The sequence below is a fragment of the Stegodyphus dumicola genome, chromosome 5 (assembly GCF_044657685.1).
Source record: "Stegodyphus dumicola isolate Sdum_Otavi_A_Nest chromosome 5, ASM4465768v1".
In the NCBI taxonomy this organism is placed as follows: Eukaryota; Metazoa; Arthropoda; class Arachnida; order Araneae; family Eresidae; genus Stegodyphus; species Stegodyphus dumicola.
The window spans coordinates 127873933-127897719 of NC_140772.1; the positions used below are offsets into that span (position 1 = coordinate 127873933).

At 31.2% G+C, this 23787-nt stretch overlaps 1 protein-coding gene across 1 annotated transcript; it reads right to left on the minus strand.

The window, feature by feature from the left end:
* Nucleotides 1–110: 110 nt before the first annotated feature.
* On the minus strand, nucleotides 111–23327 carry Pmi (Transmembrane protein Pmi). The gene is made up of 2 exons (XM_035378322.2): nucleotides 23171–23327; nucleotides 111–3559 (listed from the first exon to the last, which is right to left on the minus strand). Exons 1-2 carry the CDS (start codon nucleotides 23194–23196, stop codon nucleotides 3046–3048), a joined length of 540 nt encoding a protein of 179 aa, XP_035234213.1. The 5' UTR covers nucleotides 23197–23327; the 3' UTR covers nucleotides 111–3045.
* Between the last annotated feature and the right edge of the window lie 460 nt (nucleotides 23328–23787).

Below are 23787 nucleotides of genomic sequence, written 5' to 3' on the forward strand. Positions count from 1 at the left end.
CAGTTAAAAGAAGATGACACAAAATTCTGTATCAGTTAAAAACTCTACGGATATTAGGTAGAATTGGTTGAAAATCAGAATAAATTATATGGTGACAGAATATGCTGGAACTGGTTGAAAATCAGAATGTTTTATTCTTGCAATATATATATATATATATATATATATACAAATTATCACTATTGCATTATTAAACAAAATACCAAATGATTTTTTCATTTCAAAAGTTTCTTCTAATGGCATTTTTCATAAGAAATTTACACTCAGTACATAGATATAAAACTTACCACTTTGTGTTAAAAGCACAAAAATACTACTAGCACACAGTTAACACTCATTTTACACTTGAAATCATTCAAAGTCGTAAGCAATTCATTAACTTTTTTATAATTTAAACAATATTTCAAATTCTTTATAATTTTTTAGAATACATTATTATTTAGTCACCTTGAAAGAAAATTATGACTGTTTACCATTTTTATGCACATATATAAAATTAAAAAATAACTTTTAAGAGAAATGTATTAAATGAGATAGATATTTAAATTTTAAATTTATGTTTCAAATGGAAATAAAATTACATTTTTGCTGTATTTCATATTTCTGCATATTCTTAATCTTAAATGTGAATTTTGAATTTATAAATTACATCAATTTCCAAACTGAGAAGTAAATAGTTTATTCTACATATTAAGCACTTGAAAAATAAGAATTTTCTTTGTTAAATACGGTATTGGATTGTTATTCTCTATATGACAGCATCAAAGCTGTTTTTCTATTTATTAAGATACAGTTAAAAATATCTATAAACCTCTGCAGATAAAAACCTATAACACAATACATAATCAATATTACAATTTTAAAAAAGGAAAGAAATTCCTCAGCTATATCTAGCATTGTGCAAATAATTAAATTTAATGTTCTAAGAAATAATTAAAAAAAAAAAAAAAAGAAAAGAAAAGAAAAGAAACTTCAGTAGAAAACTAAATAAATTCAAATTTTTAATCTCAAGTGAAAAAAGTGCATACATAGTCAAAAGTTTGTTTAAAAAATTCATACTATTCCTTCCTAATTAATTTTCTGGTATCTTAAAAAGAAAAATAAATATTTGTACATTAATCTGTACTAGAACTTCAGTTCATATCTAAGTAGGGTGATAATATAATATGGTGATATACTCTCTAGCTGCAATCATGTCTTTAAACTATGCTGTATCCTTTTTTATAATATGGTGTTGTCTCTGCTTTTGATTCAGTGCATTTGCTGCTGTTGTAATGGGTCTTTGAAGACGATATTTAAGACAGAAGTTACTGACTCTTTTTAGAGCCATGGAATAATATCAAACAGTCAAAAATTTTCTAATTCCAATATGATAATATTATATTCGCTAACGAAAACACGTTATAGAATTGCAGCATAAAAAATGTGCACACAGATAATATGAATGCGAGTACAAAACTAGTTTAGAGAAGGAAGATCCTTTACAACTAATTGTATGAATTACTTATGGCAACAAAGTCAGATCTAAGTCACATTTTGCCAATAGAAACAGAATACAATGAATAAAATTGTCATAGATTATAATAATTAGTTTCAAGTTTACAATAATAAAATTGAAAGATGATAAAAATTCTCAATACCCATATCGACAAACCAGAACCTCTAATATCCAGATTGCTACTAAAATTCCCTTCGTGCCAGCCCAAATTTCCCAACAGTGATCAATATGCAAATACTTAAAAATCTTAAATAATAATACATTTTTATAAATATTTGGAATGCAATATTTTTTTATTGAAGCACAGCCCTTTGATCATGCACTGGTATATAATATTTAAAATACTTTTAACAATGTGCTAAGATATTTAACATTCATCATGATATACTCAAACTAGAAATTACTAGAATTTCATAAGAACAATGATTATTTATACATTGAAACACATTTTTATTAGAATGCAATTTTTATTTCTGAATAATATTAAAAAAAATTCTCTTAAAAATGGCAAACTTTAAAAAAAATTTTTTTTTTTTTCCCATCAGTTGATTTTGTGCATGTAAACAAATTAGACAAAACTGAAGGACATAATACAAGCAAAAACTAAAGCTTTCCTTATAATGTTGCCATAAAAGGAGGTTCCCCCCCAAAAAAGAGGACTAAATTTATAACTATAATTTTTACATAAAGATCCTTTATTCTCAAAATATGAGAGAAACTGTGAAATAAATAATAATAATAATAATTAAAAACTTAAACAAGCCAAAAAAATACTTTCAAATATGATACTACCAATAAAACTGGTAGATTTTACAAAAGTCGTCATTGGAGTTTTAACATTTAATTCATAAAAATGTCAGATAGTACTATGGTGGAACTCTATCAATTCTCACATAATTCATCAGAGACATCAGCCAAAAAAGTCTCTACATAAAAAGTTAAATCAGTGTTTTGAGATCTTATTAGTTATTAAATGCTTATAATCGAATATTTCTCTTTATGACTGAAACAAGAACACTTCATTTAATCATTAACTAATGTTTACTCCATGGGAAAAGTGTAAAATGTAAAAGTGTAAAAGGATGCAACTGAAAAAGCATGATTAAAAACTAAATGTTAGTAATTCATTAAATATCAGTAAATGAATCTGATATGTCATTATTTCTATCATCTTCAATAATAAGCTAATGAAAGAATAAAACAGTGAATTTTATCATTTCACAACTTTTCTCTTTATATGTAATTTAAAATTAAATAAAAAACATTTAATAAAAAGTATAATTCAATACCTGAACCTTTGTTTTAAATTTTTCTGTAGAGAAATTTTTTGTGATTCAACATTTCCATGTTACAAAAGTTATAAAGAAATAGTATTCAACTACCAAAACAAAAGAGATAATTAATGTGTCTAAAATATTTTAGGAGATAATATTTTTAAATAATCTCAGTATTCCTAAATTTATACTGCATCTGAGTACAAACACAATTTTTAAAAAATGTCAAGAGATAGACTACAGCTTTAATACTTAGTCAAAATATAAGAATCACTATACAGTTTGGTATGATTTGAAGACTCTGTATGCACAAAATGCAACAGCAAGTAATGTTATAGCTGTATGTAACACAATCCTGCGAGTATCATCTTTGCGTACCAAGACAACAGGTGATGAAGAAGTCAGTGTGTGAAGAGGCAGTTTCTCAAGATTTCTAGGATCTAATTCTACTTGATATTTACAGCAGGGATCACTTTGCCAGGATACAGCATATACTCCAGCACAAAAGAAGCTTACCCCACTCAGAGGAAAACTTATGTACATTTTATCTGGCCAAGCAAAATTTGATAATATAGAGCCAAAACCAGCAAGGACTGCTGTTTTATGTAAACAGTTTCCAACAGAAATCCATCTAGCAGTTTCTTCACCTAATTTAGTAGGTTCTATGACAATACAAGAACATTTAGTTTCCAAAGCTCTTTCCAGTTCATTTTCAAAAACTTCATGTGCATTTTCACCATCATAAATTTCTCTAATTATGGCTAAATTCATGTAATTTAACATTTCTCTGCAAAAAATAAAAAAAGAATCATATGCTTTTATTAAAAGTTAAAAGAAAAAGATTTATAAATTTAAAAACATAGGTAAAACTGATAAATATATTAATGTATTTAACTTAGACAACAACAAAGTTGGGTTATAGGAAATCTCATTCAAATAACTAAGAGTAAAAATATTTGTTAGAATATAAATTATATATAAGTATAAAAAAACTCCATACTTATAATGACACATTCTTTCAATAATAAGATGCCACTAATTGCAAGATAGCTCTTAATTTCAGTTCCACGAATACAATAAAAAAACGTTTCTCTTCTTATAAAAAAATTTTTAAAGAAAATAAGCATTTTCAAAATATTTCTAAATAAAACTAAACTTAATTTTAAATAGCACAATTAAAGTATGTGCATTACTTAACACCTCTTTCTAAATCAGTATCAAAGTCTGATTCTTCTAAGCTATTTGCATCTGCATCTTTAACAGATCTAACTTTACACTCACATTAATTTTCATCATTATGTCATAATACTGTGCCTATCTAGAGAATTAGTAATACAGTATTTCTTAAACAGTTTCTGCATGATGTCAAAAGTTAAGATTTATACTATTTTTTTAAGTAATTTTTAAATGGTTTGTAATGAAATGTCAACTAGCTTGAAGTTGGCTACACATCCTGCAAGGAATCCTAAAAATGTTTCACTTTTACGCAAATTTACTGAATTTTATTTTTTGATCTTTTAGGAGAAATGCCCACAAAAATATATCCTGAATTATTTTACTAATAAAGAATTCTGGCATGCATCCTTGAGGTCCAGATCATTGCATACATAACAACCTTTCATTTCAAGGTAGCTTTGTAGTGCACTTCTTAGAGTTTGGCAAGCAAAAAAAGGAATCAAAATGACAGAAACATGGTAGTTCATTTCATGTATGCTTGAAGACACATATAAATTTTCTAGTTGCAGAGGAGTAATTTTTACTATTATAATAACAAATTTAAAAAAAAACTGCTTATTTCAAAAATAAAGGAAACACATCACAGGCACAAAATGCAATACTTATGAATTTCCAGTATGCATCTCTTTCATCGTCTTCTATGCATCGTTTTTAATAATATTTAGAACAGAAAAAAAGGGCATCTTATAATTAAGTAAGTATAAAAGATAATAATATTTGTCAAATCTGACAGAAACAAATGGAATATACCATTAATGAGTCTTTATTAGAACCAGGAAAATGGTTTTAATAACATATGGCAAAATAATACCACCATAAATGAGATATTTCATTATTTTTATTAAAATCTGTCAGAAAGCAAAATTACATGGTAAAATAAACTGCTAGAAAATTATATTCATAAATTAAAAACTATCATATATATCAATATTACTAATAGTAAAATCATGAACAAATTTTACATAATTCTATAATGAAAAGAAAATCATATGCAAAATTTTTAAAAAAATTCTGTAACATACTTCAGAATACCTTTCAGAATGACAATAAAAATGATCACATCTCCTAACTACACAAGCTTCCTTGAATGATTGTTTAACCCTCCGAGTGGCCAGGGTTTTCCCTAAGAAAGCACAAATTTCCCTAAACTACTATGAGAACAAATTATTTTTGTTATTTTAATGTAAAAACTCTCTTGGTATTTCATACCTGGATTTGTGTACTTTTGATATATTGCATTAATTTCTTTAACGTATTTTAATACGCACGTATATGTACGTTCTTACAGATATCACAAAATATATTCTAGGCCGTATATGTATGGTCTTGCCGCTTAGAGGGTTAAAAACAAGAGGATTCCAATTCATCAATATATATCCTTTTTTATTAATTATATGGTAAAAGTAACCACATCTGTTTTGCCATAATTTCCAAATAGACATTCTATAATTAGTTAAATAAAAAGTTCATGAATTCTTTAATGAGAATTATTGATTACTACCTGTTGCCCTAAAAAATATATTCCACCAGTGGCCAAGTTGTTAAGACTGCTGAATTTGGAAATTCGACCAAGGTTCGATCTTGGGCAAATAGGTTGTCAGCACCATTTCCTCCATATATAATACGAATATGTGGCAGTTTTCCATGAAAGCATGCCTCCTCTAAGGTAGATAACTCTCATGTGCTTTGCCATATTCAAATACTTTAATCTAAACTAACCCTTTCTCCTTCCCCCCCCCAAAAAAAAGGATGAGAAGAACAAAGGGAGCTTTTATTCACAAACTAATTTTCTTCGGTTCTAATTTTTTTTTTTAATATTCAGGTATTTCATTCTTCATCAACATTTTATTATTACCACCATATTTTCAATCACACATTTCATTCTTCAATAACATTTTATACAGTCAAAAGTCTTTAATCCGGACTCGTCTGGACTTCGGCGATTCCGGATTATCGGTTTTTCCGGATTATAGATCAGTTTAAACCTGGTAAGATGGCATGCAGAAATTATAAAATTAAAAATATGAAACCGTTATTTATGAAATAAAGAGCAATTATGATCTAAAGAGTATCATCAAAATTTACAAAAAAAAAAAAAGGCTTAATATTTATTTGTTTACTTTATTAAACATTTCTTTCAACGTGCACATTTGTAAAGCATACATTACGCATAGCCAAAATTAGAAAATTGCAACAAGAAAACTATTTGATGTGTATTCGTGATATTTATAATGACGAGGAATTTGATTTAAATCATATCAAAGACAGAGTACATCGAGATGAAATACTACATTTAGTAAGGAATTATAAGCCGAATAAAATAAAAACATCTGTCTTGAAGATAAGGAGAGTGCTGACGGATCAACTTCCAGTTCATTGCGTGCTGCCCCCCCCCCCCGAAGAGCAGCATGAAATTGATAAACAGATTTCGGAATGGTTAGAGAAACAAAGGATATGCCTTTATCCATTTTTCGCAGCCACTTTTTGTTTAATGGACATCGAAACATGCTTTCGCTTTGTAGATCCTTTGGCAGCTCCAGAATCGGAAATTCTTTTTGACATAATCGAAAGTTGAAGCTTACTTTTATAAAATTGCTTTAACAGTCTGCAAAAAATAATAAGCCAGATCCAATTAGAAGATTGAGGAACAACGCTATCTGCAACATTAACTGAAATAGATAAATAGATAATTTTAACTTAGCTTATACCATCCGTTATACATTAAACGTGCATGTGTAAAGGTATATGCGTATGCGTAAACGCAATGCATGCGCAGAAAGTTTGTAGCTTTGAGGTCCAGATCATTCCGGATTAAAGACTTTTGACTATATTAACTTACTTGAGTCAATCATCCCTCAGTCAGCTTATTTACCCTTTCATATACAAGTTTCAGATAAAAAAAGTAATGGTGTACAAAATGCACTGGTACTTTATATTTTAGAATCAAACTAATATGTGATTAACTCTACTTAATGTGCCACTATGCAGAGGAATGATTTCTACAATCATACTACAGTTTCATCTAACTTCATATTACAAGTGAAAGTGAAATAGTCTCCATTTTAACCATTTCACTATTCTGAATGAAATTCTAAAATATTTGCTTTTTTTTACTGACATTAAACAATAGTGCTAAATAAGAAATTAACAAGCATAGAACTCAAAATCAGGCAAAACATCACAACCTCATTCTGCTAAAAAAATTTCGCAGTTTCACCCAATTTTCAGTGTTATACAGTTTAAGCATACACTTGATACAGCTAAATTTTCTCAGCAAATTGTTTCTAGTATCCCAGATGAGTTCTTTTTTTTTTTTTTTTTTTTCCCCATAAATCCTTTTGTTTTTCTGATGACATGTAAAATTTATTAGTTCAAATTTATCAATGATAATTAAAAAATTAATTACTTTGAAGTCTTACAAAGCAAAAAACTATGACTTGTGCATAAATACCCATATGATGGTAATGATTATGACAATGAATATAAAGCACATGAAAAAATACATAATACACATCTGGCAATCCAAACTTCAACATGAAGAATGACAAGAGACATTACAGTCAAATTTATTTCAGAGATTTCACATAGTATCAATATGTATTGATTTGAAATACAGCATTCTTTGAGATGAGAGAGACCAGAAAATCAGTAACAAATGTTGCCTTCACGTTTGTCAACAACTGCTGCTACATACCATGGCACTGAGTGAAAGAGGTTTTGGATGTGTTGTTAGGGAATGGTAGCCCATGCTGCCTCTATATGTAGCCAAATTTCATCTGGTGTACCTGCAGGTGCAGCATGCCGAACTATGCATTCTCCAGTTATTGACCAGACGTATTCAATGGGTGATAGATCTGAAGAATAAGAGAGCCAGGGTGACAATGCAATATGGTGGGCTAAGAAGAAAACTTAAAACATTGTGTGCAGCGTGTGGTCCTGCATGATTCTGCTGAAATGTGGCCGCAGACAAGCCCTGAAGATAAGGAAGAAGAACAAGCACCAAAATTTCAGAGATATAATGTTGGCTGTATACTAATATTAATAAGTACACTAATAAATGCATATTGGGGGGAATTCCGCGAACGGGCTGGCTGCATGGGCGTTTTCGTGGTTTTTTGCCATGTGTAACGTGTATACGAGCCAGTTCCTCTTAGAAAGTCCTCCACGAAGGCATCCCTTCCCTTAGGCAGATAGCCCTCGAGGCTTTGCCATAATCACACACACACACGCATATTGGGGGCCAGTGGGAGTCGGATCCAATGCCACTCCACACCATAATACTAGGTGCAAGCCAATATGACAATGCATAATAGTCGAGCAGCCTCTCTCTACAGTGTCCCCAAACTCTAATCTGACATTCATGATCCTGCAGGCTGAAGCATGATTTGTCCAAAAACACAATACGATGCCATTTTATAACTCAATTAATTCAGTTGCATTTTTTAGTCTATTCAGTTCATCCCTCAAGACATAGAGACCATAAGACTATGCTGTAAGGTGTTTTCTCACACTGTAGCATATGCCTCAGTGGTGTAATTGGATAGCACGTCCTGCAAGAAATTGGAAAGGCTGGAATTCCAACCTTGGCAAAGGAATAGCACATTTTTCACATCATGTGCTTCGAAAAACCTAATGAGTCTACAGTGATGACCAAATTTAAAGGTGATCGGCAATAACTTGTTATAATCAGACTTTGGCAATCGGGTCCCCAATTCTCCAATCATCAAAGCATCAAAGCATGAAAGTAATTTTCTCCCTCCTCACCACATGCCAAGAGTATGTATAGCTAACAATCAGGCCCAGAATTTAAAACCTCTGCAGAGGCATAGCACATTTTTCACATCTCCTGCTGCATCAAAAATCTAATGAATCTAAAACATTACACGTTACATTCAGAGTTGTACTTAGGATTTTCAGCACTCAGAAAAAATTGAATATTTTGCCGAGAATCGAAAACATTTCATTTTTAAATTTTGCAACATCAATTTAGAGCCTCCTGGATGCTGCACCTGGAGACAGATGTCCCTCTTGCCCTGTCCTTAGCTAGGCCATTAGTTACATTTTATCCTGGGTTGCAATCAATAATCTTTTAATTATGCAGACAAAAGTATGCATAAAGTCTAATTATAAAAAGAAACCAAATATTTTAACATGTCACTCATTCTCTGCTGACATACTAGTCATAGAAATAATTTTAAAAATCCCTTAGAATTTTACTACACATCATACTGAAAAATTGTTTATGCCCTATGATTTATTAATTTTATATGCAATGTGCATTAACTTTTAATTAAAAACATTCACACTTAGCAGTGTCACTTTTATTAAAAACAAATTTAATCACAACATAAACCATTATCTAATTAACTATATACGATATATACAGAACTCAATCTTGTTATTGATATTTAACTATATTGTCATTATTAAACTAAACAATATATCACAATGAATTTATATTTTGCTTACAACTATCAAGTTTCTTCCAAATAAACTCATAAAAAATTTGACATACGTATTTTTTTTAATTCAGAATAGTATTAGACATAGGCACATTTTTAGTACTTTCCGATTATCCACCCAATTCTGAAAAGAATTCACGAAGCAGTGAGCTATATTGCATGAATAAGCAATCCATAATGTCGAAAAAAGTATTTATGTGGCAACAAAAGTATGTGCACATGCACAATATAGTCACACATAAGTTTGGATTTGGGTTTCAAATTTGATGGTGAATTTTCTGGTTAACACCTGTTCTGATTGGTGTTTGATAAGTTTGGGCACTTTTTTACCTGTAAAGAATCGTAACGAAAGAGTTTGCCAGCTGAGCAAAAAAAAAAAAAAAAAAAAAGCATTACATATCTTCGTAAATGTGGCTTTTGACAAACAGCATTCAACAGCAGCTGAGCAAAAAAAAAAAAAAAAAAAAAAGCATTACATATCTTCGTAAATGTGGCTTTTGACAAACAGCATTCAATGAAAGAATTTGCACTCCATGAAGTTGTACGTTGTACTTCGTAAATGCATTCCATGAATGAAAAAATTTGCATCTTATGAAGTTGTACTTCAAAAATGATTAAATTTGTGTACCACTGCTGCTATCTGTGCAATTCTCTGATTTTCATACATAAAGAAATAACAGTATGAAGTTGCGCATGAAGCCAAGTTTCTGCACTTCTCCAATTTTTTTAAGCTAAAACAGATCACTATGTACATGGGGTAAAGAGCAGAAAAATAAAAGTTTTATTATGGACTAGCAGCTTCGCTGCCAGCCTTCGTCTGGCTTTTGAATGTACCGGAAAAACGGCTGAAGGGAACACCAAATGTTAAATTTAAAAACTGCATAGAATTTTACTCTGCAGAACTTCATAAAAAACAGTTATTGCGTATAACAAAATTACAATGAAATAAGCAATATCCCTTAATACAAATACTAATTATCCTAATAAATAAATTAACCAACTTCCCTTTGGAAAATCTTAAGAACTCAAATGGTATAAAGAAGGTTAAGAACTTTGTTTCCTAAAAAAATCACTCAAAACATTTCAATATCTTAAAAACAGTGAAATGAGCAATAAATAATATAAAAGAATACAAAAAAAAAAAAAAAAAATTCTGAAAAGCAAAGTATAATTAATGATATTTTATCTATATTTTCAAGAGAAAAAAATTACGTGCTACTTTGGTAGGCGGTTGCACGGATTTTTGGCGATTTACATAGGCACAATTGTTAGCACGGTTTTTATAGTCATCAGCCATCTTGAAAAATGCTATTTTTACGTATTTTACGCATATAGTAAAGCATTAGAAACTTTAAAAAAATAAATATCGTTAAAAATAATGAATTAATTTTTTGTTGAAAACGTTGTTTTTTAAGATGGCTGGCAAATGTAAATAAATACATTTACTAAGAGTATAAAATGCTAAAGTAAGGTTAAATTATTACTTTCATATAAAGAATAAAAACACCGCTATAAAAACATTGCACCAACATTTAATTGGACTAAAATATTGCTTAAATTGAATATCGAATTAAAAACATCATATCAACTTTTAAAAGAATTAAAATATTACTTAAATACTTTAAAATAAGTTTTATAGGATTTAATTATTTAACATTAAAACATATGTGGCAATAAATATCTCAGAAATTTTTTAAAACATTGTATTAATTTTTTAATAAAAGTTGAAGTATATAATTATAAAGTAAAAGAAAATTATGTACTTACATTTAAGTATTTTACCTGTCATATATTGATAAGTACCAGGAAAAAAAAAAAACAATTTTCATCTGTGATCCACATCATTGGAGAAGCAATTAGGGAGGTTTTCTCCAAAAATTTAAAATAAATTTCCTCTGACGCTATTAACAATTTATAAATAAATCTTTGATTAGGAAAGCCAAGTTGACCAAAATAAGGTCTCAAAGGACAATTTTTTTATTCTGATACCAATAATTCTTGGTAATTACCAATAACAACATTCATCTTCGAAACGGACATAATGCACAAATATTCAGTAGCCAATAAGGGAGCTGATTACATTACACATAGAATTAAAATTATTTAAATAATCATTCATAATAAAATCATTTTTAAAACAAATGCAAAATTAAATTGATTTTTAATATTTAGAAGCCATAAATAATATTTAAAACATGGAATTTATGCATAATAAAATGCATTTTTTTTAATAAAATGACAACAAAGTATCGGTTACCATAAATAACTTATCCAGCAATGGGTTTACCATAAGTCGTATTATTCGCCAAAAGAAAAATTGCCAAAATCCGTGCGACCGTCTACCAAAGTAGCACCAAAAATTACAATGAAATAAGCTATATCCCTTAACACAAATATTAATTATCCTAATAAAAAAAATTAACCAACTTTCCGTTGAAGAAAAAAAATCATGCAAAACTTTTCAATATCTTACAAACAGTGAAATAAGCAAAAAATAACATGAAAGAAACTCAAAAAAACAAAAAATTCCGTGCAGAATTTTACTCTGCAGAACAACTTTATAAAAAACATCAATAAAAATGTATTATATATATAAAAAAATGGCAATGAAATATGCCAATCTCTTAAAAACAGTGACATAAGAAATACGATGAAAAATTGTTGCCAAACCCATATTTCTAAAAGAATGAAACTATTAAAAATAATGCGATTTCATCAAAAATCTATCAACAACAATAAGAAAGGAAAATTGTTGCCAAAATCACATTTGTAAAGATGTGAGAAGTGTACTCGGAAGCTTCATTTAAAAAGTTTTTTAAAAATGCAAGATATTATCATTTTTCCAAAATTCTTTTTGTATAAGCAGTCGCAAGGATAAAAGTTTAATGTGTCCAAAAATCAAAGAAAAATAAACAGTACATTTTTAAACATATACGTTTTTAGAAAAAATCCCGTTGAAAAGGTGTTAAGCTCCCTTTGTTAAATAAATTCGTATTTAATCGATTTATTGAAACACGAAATTTATTTTAAGTTCGTAAAATAGCTAAGTGCCTACGTTTCATGACGATGTGAAAATGGCGTGTGTAGAGTAAAATCTCGCTTTCCTATAGTCCAGTATGTCTCAAAACAACGCGATTTCGTCACAAAACATAAAATAAAAACGATTCTAATTCGAATTTCGAAAAAATCGCTTCGAGGTGCACTGGCTGTTGTCTAGATGCCCCTATGTACCAAATTTCGTAGCCGTGGGTCTATTAGCTTACGCGCAGCGCGAACGAAAGACACACAGACAGACTCTCTGTTTTATTATATGTAGAGAGTAGAGAAGAAGAGATGTTTCTCGCACTTTTATAACTATTATTTATCTTATAAAATAGCTATTACAGTCAAAAGTCGTTAATTCGGACACCCATAATTCGGAATGATCTATAATCCGGACATCAAAACTAAAAACTTTCTGCGCATGCGCCACGTTGACACATGCGCAGAGGCGTTCACGCGTGCGCGTAAGACCTTTTACGACTGCGCATATGAGTGTGCGCAAGTGCAGAATACGTTTTCGCGTGCGCATTTTATGTATAATGGACGTATAAGCTAAAATTATCTAATTATCTATTTCAGTTAATGTTGATGATTGCGTTGTTCCTTAATTTTCGAATTGCATCCGGCTTATTATTTTTTGCAGACTGTAAGAGCAATTTTATAAAAGTAAGCTTAAACTTTCGATTATATCAAATAGAATTTCCGATATATATTTGTTAATATGTAAAGGATCTAAAGCGAAAGTATGTTTTGAAATCCGAAATCTGTTTATCAATTTCACGCTGCTCGGCGGCGGGCGCCTAATGAATTGGAAGTTGATTTGTCAGCACTATCTTCAGCGCAGATGTTTTTATTTTATTTGGCTTATAATTCCTTACCAAATGTAGTATTTCATCTCGATATGCTCCGTCTTTGATATGATTTAAAACAAGTTCCTCGTCATTATAATTCGCTTCCGATAGCGAAGAAAAGTGACAGAGGTTATTGAAAACAAAAAACAAGAAATTATGTCTGTTTAATAGAATTAAAGAGAAAGTATTATCACATGAAACGAAGCAAAACTTAAACAACTTACATTGAAAGAAATGTTAAATAATGTTAATAAAGTAAACAAATAAATATTAAGCTTTTTCTTTTTGCAAATTTTGATACCCTTTAGATCATAATTGTTCTTTATTTCATAAATTTCGGTTTCATATTTTTAATTTTAGAATTTCTGCATGCCATCTTACGAGATTTAAACTGATGATCTATAATCCGGAAAAATCGATAATCCGGAATCGCCGAAGTCCCGACGAGTCCGGATTAACGACTTTTGACTGTATTTATCTTCCATATCGTACATTTGCAAACAATTAGCCGCCAAACAGTTGCCAATTTTTTTTTAGGGTTCAGTGGATAATCAGAAAATAGTGTATTTTCTTAGGAGGACATCATAATTCTTTTATTATCTTGTGCATTTTGTTACTTATTATTGAATGCTTCTAGCATTACCATTTCACATATTTTGAATATTTTTAGTGAGTGTCACCTCCTAAAACGTAACGACCCTAGGGGTAATTATGTCCTCTTTCATCATAGCCAAAGTCAATGCCTGAAATTATAGGTACTCACTTATAAACTACTATGTAGTATGTACCTTATAATGAAAAATTCAACAAAATGGTCGACCATTTTGTTGAATGCTTTCATCTTTCAGTTTTGACACTCTTTGCAGAAGTATGTTTCTTAATAATTCATTGCAAAATAAATATCCCTTGGTGAACAAACACCTCCATTTTTCCAAAGGTTTCCAAGGAGCCAATGCCAGGAACCAAAAACTGCAACAGACACACTACTGTGATCTGCTAGTGTGAAACTAAACTATATGCCAATACTGCTGCTGCAAAGATGGTGACTTAACAATGCTGAGACTGCTTATAATGCAGAACATGACTGACATATTATGTCATCAGTCAAAAGATTATAATTTATTTACTAAACCACTGCCAAGGAGAAGTCTTTTTATCTCCAAAATAAAATTAGCTCACACTAAAACAATTTTTTATAAAAATTGACAATACAGTCTCGATGGGATTTCTTATATTTCATGATAGTATTTCTTATATTATGACTAGCCCTCATTATTTAAATAGCAAATTATTCATGAACTGCAATAAAGTGACAACTTTACTTAGAGCTCTCCTCATGATGAGCAGATTATAAGCAACTGTGGTCAGGATTGCTGGCCATTTGGCAACAGTTTGAAACCAACTTTAAGTTGGATTGCTTCTTTGCATTTAATGCATCATATTATCATTTATGGAGAAAAAAAAAAAAAAAAAAAAAAAAAAAAACACTATCTATGAGCCAAGAAAAGCTCTTTTCATCAATTCGCAAAGTCTTCAATGAGTTAGCGACCTTTCATGGAAGTCTAGATTATCAGAAAGTAACCTTTCTTGTTACGTGTTGTCACAGACGTTGAAGACTGAAGTTTAGTATGTGGCACTAACTGTAGTTTTTTGGAGGAATGGCAGGGCCTAAAAAATATACCTTTAAATTTGGATCCTGTTTCCTCACATGATTCAGGTAATCAATCAAAATTTGTACACCTCTCCTGCAAATAGTTACGCAACTGAGGGAATCGACCTACTGTGAACCCCCATATCAGGCAGGGGAAGGTCGTGGCAGGTAGGCCACAAAAACGAATTCGACTTTATGGACTGGAGTCGTGGAGCACAAATCCAAAACTTAGCCTCAGCCCAACTTTACAAAAACCACTTAGGAGTTTTAAACTAATTCCTTAATGTCTGGAGAACCGGGTCCCACACCAGCTGTTAGCCTCAGACTGAATAACTCCAAAAATCATCCGTTTACTGGGCCGGCCCCAAGGGGTCACCACTCCCTGTTCTCGGTTTTTCGACGGAGGCGTGACCTGAAAACCTGATGGACTTGACCGGTGGTTTAAATGCTCACGCCAGTACTACACGGGCAGCGCGTCCCATCAGGACATTACCTAGCAAACTCGGTGCTGTCCCACACCAAGCTACAGAACCATCTGGTATATGTCTTACGCCTTTCCCCCGAGGTCCAACCATACAAATGACCCAACCCCGGGCTGTGGAACCGCCAGGCTCGTGATTTTATACTCCCGTGGCCGAGACTGCCTAGGTACAGATCCTAGCCAGTAGCTTCGCAGAGTTCTCTACGTCGACCCCCGGGGGGAAGTGATTCAGGTAAATACAACTTATTTTTTCTATTGTCCTATAATGGCATGGAAATAAGAAATTCCAGATCTCATATAATGACATCTGGAATTCAAATGGCAAAGCAGTAAATCTTTGTTTAGAATGTGAAATGTCTTCAAAACATAACTGGATATTGTATATACAGTCAAAAGTCATTAATTTGGACACCCATAATCCGGAATGATCTATAATCCGGACCTCAAAGCTTCAAACTTTCTGCTGACGCATGCGCCTTTACGGCTGAGAATATGCTTGTGCGCGTGCGCAAAATACATTTACGAGTGTGCGTTTAATGTATAACGGACGATATAAGCTAAGCTAAAATTATTTAATTATCTATTTCAGTTAATGTTGCAGATTGCATTGTTCCTTAATCTTCGAATTGGATCTGGCTTATTATTTTTTGCAGACTGTTAGAGCAATTTTATAAAAGTAAGCTTGAACTTTTGATTATGTCAAATAGAATTTCTGATATATATTTATTAATATGTAAATGATCTACAAAGCGAAAGTATCTTTCAAAGTTCATTAAACAAAAAGTGGAATTGCTACAAAAAATGGATAAAGGCATACCCTTTGTTTATCTAAACTTTAACGTTTGTTTATCTAAACTTTGTTTATCTTTAACGCCGCAGCACTGCGCAATGAATTGGAAGTTGAACTGTCAGCACTATCCTTATCTTCAGGGCAGACGTTTTTATTTTATTTGGCTTATAATTCCTTATTAAATGTAGTATTTCATCTCGATGTACTCCATCTTTGATATGATTTAAATCAAATTCCTTGTCATTATAATTCGCTTCCAATAGCGAAGAAAGTAACAGAGGTTATTGAAAATGAAAAAATTTCAATTGACAAATTAGTCGGTATTCTCGACACAGCAATTATAGGACTTGAATAGCAGAACTTTGTAACTGAACAAGAAATTATGTCTGTTTAAAGAATTAAAGAGAATGTAGTATCACATAAAAATCGAAGCAACTTAAACAACTTAAATTGAAAGAAATGTTTAATAAAGTAAACAAATAAATATTAAGTTTTTTTTTTTTTTTTTTTTTTTTTTTCTTTTGTAAATTTTGATACCCTTTAGATCATAATTGTACTTTATTTCATAAATTATGGTTTCATATTTTTAATTTTATAATTTCTGCATGCCATCTTACCAGATTTAAACTGATGATCTATAATCCGAAAAAATCGATAATCTGGAATCGCCGAAGTCCCGACGAGTCCGGATTATATATGATAGTCTCTGATATTGAGATAGGATTGTCAATATATTAGCACTGTACTCTGTAATAATCTGGGTTTAACCAAGTCTAAGAGTTAGTTCTGCCAACAAATTTCTTTTTATAGAAATCTTGATGTTATCTAAACAATTAGAAAACTATTTGTCTTCATGTGCTTATTTCATCAACAGTTTCTGGAGCTGTACCAGAAACTGCTGAACAGTTTCTGGTTTCAAAATTTTAAAACATGATGTATTTTACTTATTAATTTTCAATCACTCACCTCCATTTCTGCATTATTTAAGCAACTGCTCAAAAACAAACCAGAACCTTCTGCCATACTTAAAAGCTTCTTTCTTCACACAGCTTCTTTAATTCAAAAAGTCCTCGACAGTTTCACGTCTAAGTTTTACATTACTATCAACTTGACAGAAAAGTATGGTTAAAATTTACTCTACTGTACCCCTTGGCGAATCGTCTCTTTTTTTTTTATGCCAAGATCAGCACCAATTTCAAGATGATGTCAATTCTTCTGTCCATTACACAAAACCAAAACAAAAAGTCAAAGGCTTACACAAACTCTGTGTCCATGTACACATTGACCTATTTTAACTTCAAAAACATCTCAAAATTGCACAAACTGGGCATTCCACACTGCCTTAACTTTGTCCATGTATTGCCTTAACATTGATCTATTTTCACTTACACAAAATAAGGAGCTAAAATAAAGTTAAAACTATCATGTTAACCAGAAAAAATTCGCCGCTGTCTTAACACACAGAGACAAACAAATAACCAAAAATACACAAACAGAGAGTAAAAAACCAAAAATACATATTTCTTAACATAAAAACATTAAACAACAAATCTTTTAACAAAAATTAACAGAGACGAATAAATAAATGAAACATCAACTTTTTAGCATACCTTTTTTTCACATGCATATGTTCATGCTTCCCACCACCATCTCCTCCATCCTCCAGGTAAGCAATTCAATTAAATTTTTGGTCAGTTTGGCTCATCCGGTGTTAATCAACATCCATCCTCTCACCCACCTCAGAAATACTCAAATGATAGTACCCACAGCAAAATAATAGCAAGTTCAAAATCCAAGACTATGCCACGCAAGTGCAAGCAAACACAGCAACTGAAAACCAAACTTGGGTCCATATGAAAGGATTACTACAGTCAAAAGTCGTTAATTCGGACACCCATAATCCGGACCTCAAAGCTACAGACTTTCTGCGCATGCGTCGCGTTGACACATGCGCATAGGTGTTTACACGTGCGCGTAAAACCTTTACGGCTGCGAATATGCGTGTGCACGAGCTCATAATACGTTTACGCATGCGCGTTTAATGTATAACAGACAGTGTAAGCTAAGCTAAAATTATCTAATTCAGTTAATGTTGCAGATTGCGTTGTTCCTTAATCTTCGAATTGGATTCGGCTTATTATTTTTTGCAGACTGTTACAGCAATTTTATAAAAGTAAGCTTGAACTTTCGATTATGTCAAATAGAATTTCCGATATATATTTACTAATATGTAAAGGATCTACAAAGTGAAAGTATGTTTTGAAATCCCGCTGCTCTGCGCCAGAGGGGGGGAGAAACGCCGCGGCACGCAATTAATTGGAAGTTGATCTGTCAGCACTATCCTTATCTTCAGGGCAGATGTTTTTATTTTATTTCGCTTATAATTCCTTACTAAATGTAGTATTTCATCTCGATGTACTCCGTCTTTGATATGATTTAAATCAAGTTCCTCGTCATTATAATTCGCTTCCAATAGTGAAGAAAGTGACAGAGAGGTTATTGAAAACGAAAACATTTCGATTGACAAATTAGTGGGTATTCTCGACACAGCAATTATAGGACTTGAACAGCAAAACTTTGTAACTAAACAAGAAATTATGTCTGTTTAATAGAATTAAAGAGAAGGTATCACATGAAACGAAGCAACTTAAACAACTTACATTGAAAGAAATGTTTAATAAAGTAAACATATAAATATTAAGCTTTTTCTTTTTGTAAATTTTGATACCCTTTAGATCATAATTGTTCTTTATTTCAGAAATTATGGTTTCATATTTTTAATTTTGTAATTTCTGCATGCCATCTTACCAGATTTAAAGTGATGATCTATAATCCAGAAAAATTGATAATCCGGAATCGCCGAAGTCCCGACGAGTCCAGATTAACGACTTTTGACTGTATTACAAAAAATAGCCAAAATCTAACACAACACAGTTGGCGATATTCGCAATGTGTGTAAAAAATCAGCGAGTTTGGTCCGCGCCAAACAAAATGGAGAAGAAGGATATTGAAACTGAGCCGACACTTAATGAAATGTTTGAGAACGTTTCTGTATTACAGTCAAAAGTCGTTAATCTGGACCTCAAATCTACAAACTATCTGCGCATGCGTCAACGAATTGCACATAATACCTCGTCGCATGCGCATAATACGTTTACGCATGCACATTTAATGTATAACGGACAGTATAAGGTAAGCTAAAATTATCTAATTATCTATTTCAGTTAATGTTGCAGATTGCGTTTTGTTCCTTAATCTTCGAATTGGATCCGGCTTATTATTTTTTGCAGACTGTTAGAGCAATTTTATAAAAGTAAGTTGGAACTTGTGATTATGTCAAATAGAATTTCTGATGCTGGATCTACAAAGGGAAAGAATTTTTCAATGTCCATCAAACAAAAAGTGGAATTGCTGCAAAAAAATGAATAAAGGCTCCTTTGTTTCTCTAACCATTCCGAAATCTGTTTGTCAATTTCACGCCGCTCTGCGCGGTGGGGGACATCCCAGCACGCATTGAACTGGAAATTGATCTGTCAGCACTATCCTTATCTTCAGGGCAGATGTCTTCATTTTATTCGGCTTATAATTCCTTACTAAATGTAGTATTTCATCTCGATGTACTCTGTCTTTGATATGATTTAAATCAAATTCCTCGTCATTATAAATATCACGAATACACATCAAATAGTTTTCTTGTTGCAATTTTCTAATTTTCACTATGCGTAATGTACGCTTTACGCATGCGCGCGTTGAAAGAAATGTTTAATAAAGTAAACAAATAAATATTAAGCCTTTTTTTTTTGCAAATTTTGATACCCTTTAGATGATAATTGCTCTTTATTTCATAAATTACAGTTTCATATTTTTAATTTTACAATTTCTGCATGCCATCTTACCAGATTTAAACTGACGATCTATAATCCGGAAAAATCGATAATCCGGAATCGCCGAAGTCCCAACGAGTCCGGATTAAAGACTTTTGACTGTATTAGACTGTCTTACTGTATCATCGGAAGAATTTGTTGCAGTAGATGATGATAATGTGTGTACAGCCCCAATTATAGCAGAGAATTTGGAGTTTGTTCAAAGCTAAAAAAATATCATTGATGCAGATTCCGACAACGAAAATAAAATGAATAATGCAGCTCTTATTTCCAGGTTATTCGAAATGAGGAACATCGTGAAAAGTATGAGCAGTTATTTAGATGCACATTCCAATGTTGAACTGAATTACAAAATGGACGACATCGAACAATTTGATACTAAAAAAGACAACATAAAGAAAAATAGCAGATTATTTTTCAAAAACTCAATAAATGTTTGATTTTTCAGAAAACTTGAAAATTTTGTATTAAATTAAGTCCTTGTGGATTTTTGTGTTTCATTGATTTTTATTAAATACCTGCAATTATACAGATCTATGTAAATAAAATGTACACTAATAAACTTAATTTTGTTGAATATATCCCCCCCCCAATATCCTTTCAACACGAAAAAATATTTCAATGCCCTCAGTTTCGTGTTAAATGATTTGCATTGTATATCATAGAGACTATTTGGCACTTTTTTGAAGCACGTCTAAATGTGCAAAGCCTTATCAGGACTTGAATTTTGAACCTTTCTCCCGCAGGAGGCATGGAAAATGTGTGATGCCCTTGCCAGGACTAGAATTCTGGACCTTCCCATTTGCCTGCCAGTTGAGCTTTCCTATTATACCATGATGGCATGCAGTAATGAAGGAAAAAAACCCTATTTTTCTATTGTATATAATTTTTACAGAAAAACAAACAATAAATAAGAATATGCAAAATTAAAGTTAAATGGTATAAGAAACAATAATTTACAACACAATGAACAACATACCTTGTATAGAATCCATTGCAATCTTGTGCACTATTTTACTAACATTAGCATTCTTATCATATACATAATACATCATTCAAACTATCGACACTACTTTCATGTGTTGTAATTTTTATAACAGTCTTATAAATTATTAATGTTTTTCACATAAATTTAGTTAAATTTGTACTTATTACAACAATTTCAATTCTTATATGAATACTTGAAAAGATGGATGAATTATTATTTGTTATATTGTATTAGTTGATGTATTTTCTCTTTATGTAATAAATTTGACGACTTATCATTTTCCTCAATAACAATTATCTGCATGTAAAAATTAATTAGCCCCTTTTGGTTAATCTTTGGATTATGGTAACTTAGCGATTTTTTGGCGAAAATTTGGCGGCCAACCCTGCTACAGCAACCTGCTAGTTTTTGTTTGGATGCCATTTTGCTTTCACGAAGTAAAGGCATGTTTTTTTTTCTTTACTCAACATTTTTTTCCAACAATCTGCTAGCCGAATTACGCTTATGCTAGAACTTTTACGAAACAAAAGTGCTTAATCATGATGAAGATTAGGGGAGAAATTGGGAGAAAGTGCAGAATCGCCCACTGCTTGCCGCGTTTTTAAGAAGTGCACATACACGGTATCCATGTACACGTCGAAATATTTTCACTTAAAAAAAAATCCCAGAATTGCACAAAAATGGCATTGCGCACACTCTTGACTTTATCCATGTACACTGCCAAAGTCCTAGCTAGTAACCTTTATCGCCTTACCAAAATGTCGCCAAAGTATCAGTTACTATATTCCAAAGATTAGCCTTTCTTTTTAAGATCCTCCTTATTATTAGCATACTTTATAAATATGCTTTAATAAATATCAAACCTATATCCAATCAGTTACACTTATTTCTTGCCAATTTACATAAAAAAACATCTATCATGTGCTACAAATAATAACAGTTTATATAACAGCATAATAATATTAAATCTAAATGTTACCCAAACTAATCTTTTGAAATCACAACTATGCCACAGATGTAATGTTCGAGGAACCTGTCTCACAGGCATAAAATTGAGATATAATTGATTAAATTTACATGTAAAAATGATTCAAAATTTAGGCAGTAAAATTTTGAGATTTTCATTTCAGATGAAATTTGTGACCATGTGTCTCAGAGGTTCAACGTTTTCTTAAATACTCTTATAAATGAAAGTACATTAGTAAAGGAGAAAAGTTAGCTCCCTGTTCAACATAAAAAAATCAGAATTTATTGTTCCACCATCTGCTTTTAGAAAAACCATCAAAAGTACCTTAAATTTAAGATGTTCAATTTTTTAAGAAATTAAAAAATTGAATTCACTCAGCCGAACAGCATAAAGGAATGCAGTGAGAAACTGAAATCGAAGTCCTAAACCAACAAATATTTAAAATATTGATGAAAATGAATATCACTAATTCAAATTTCAAAAGACTAAAGTGAATCAAATTTTGATTAGAGGTCCATCATAAATTTTAAAATAAAAAATCTAGAAAGAGATTACAAAATTTAGTTAATATGGTATAGTATACATATTTTTAAAAAACGAATTTTTAACTTTTTTCGGGATTTGGAAAAATTACCATTATGAGGATTTAGAAAAAACATTCGTTTCTCGTATTCAATTAATGCAGTTCTAGAAAATTCAGCTTTTTTTCTTTTTTCTTTTCTTTTTTTTCTTTTTTTTTTTCAAGTATATGCAATGAATAACCACAAAGAGAAAATCGGTAGCAAATCAACGAAGGCACCAACAAAAGCGAAATGTACTAACCTAAAACAATTATACGCACTGTTGATATGTGTGTTTCGCTACATCCCATATTAATGGAACAGCGAAATTTTTTTGGGGGAAAAAAAAAATTATCTCATCCGAAAAACAGTTCTCTAATCTTATGAATAGAAGATCAGAATCAAAGAAAACAAGTTTTTAAACTGAAGCATTTTTATCAAAAACGCCAAACTAGTAAACTAACTGAATTTTAAATTAACGTTTACCTGTCAGTAGATTCGTACTCATCCATGTTCTCTACGAAACTTCTCACAACCTTTTCTTACAATTCTTGATCATATGTCAACAAAAACAAAAAAAAATAAATAAAAAAATAAAAACGCTGCAAGATTTGATTCGACGAATTTGTTGCCAATTTTCCCTAAAGGAAGGTAATGTTTCCCTCGAACAGGAAAATAATGAGAGTTTGCCGTGTTTTTAGCGATGGAGTTTAAATAGAATTAAAAATGAAAGATGTAATTTTTTTCTAAATTTTAACGAAACGTACGCAAAATAATAAAGAATATTAAAAAATACTACGCGTGGATTAAGATTCTTTATAAGATCACATATATTTTAGTGGTTCACAAACAAAAGCAGCGAACTGTTCCAACAACTTCGCCCTGGGACTCTAACAGTAGCCGAAAGGATAATGCTGCTGCTAAACTACTACTAAAATATTATAGAGTCAGAAAGCAGTGCTTCCTTTTACTCTGAAGACCATCGGTAGAACAAAATGAGAAGTATGGACAAAACGAAACGAAACTATTAAGTGGCCGCCATCAGTCAACGAATAAAATGAGTTGAAGTGTCTTGTATGAGTAAAATAAGGGTGGAGAATGTC

Bases quoted from the DNA above. Each gene is read 5' to 3' on its own strand.
- Pmi (XM_035378322.2), bottom strand. From the start codon at position 23,196: ATGGATGAGTACGAATCTACTGACAG. The intron at 3,560-23,170 runs GTAAACGTTAAT...TATTTTTTGCAG, and splicing joins GAGTACGAATCTACTGACAG to AGAAATGTTAAATTACATGA.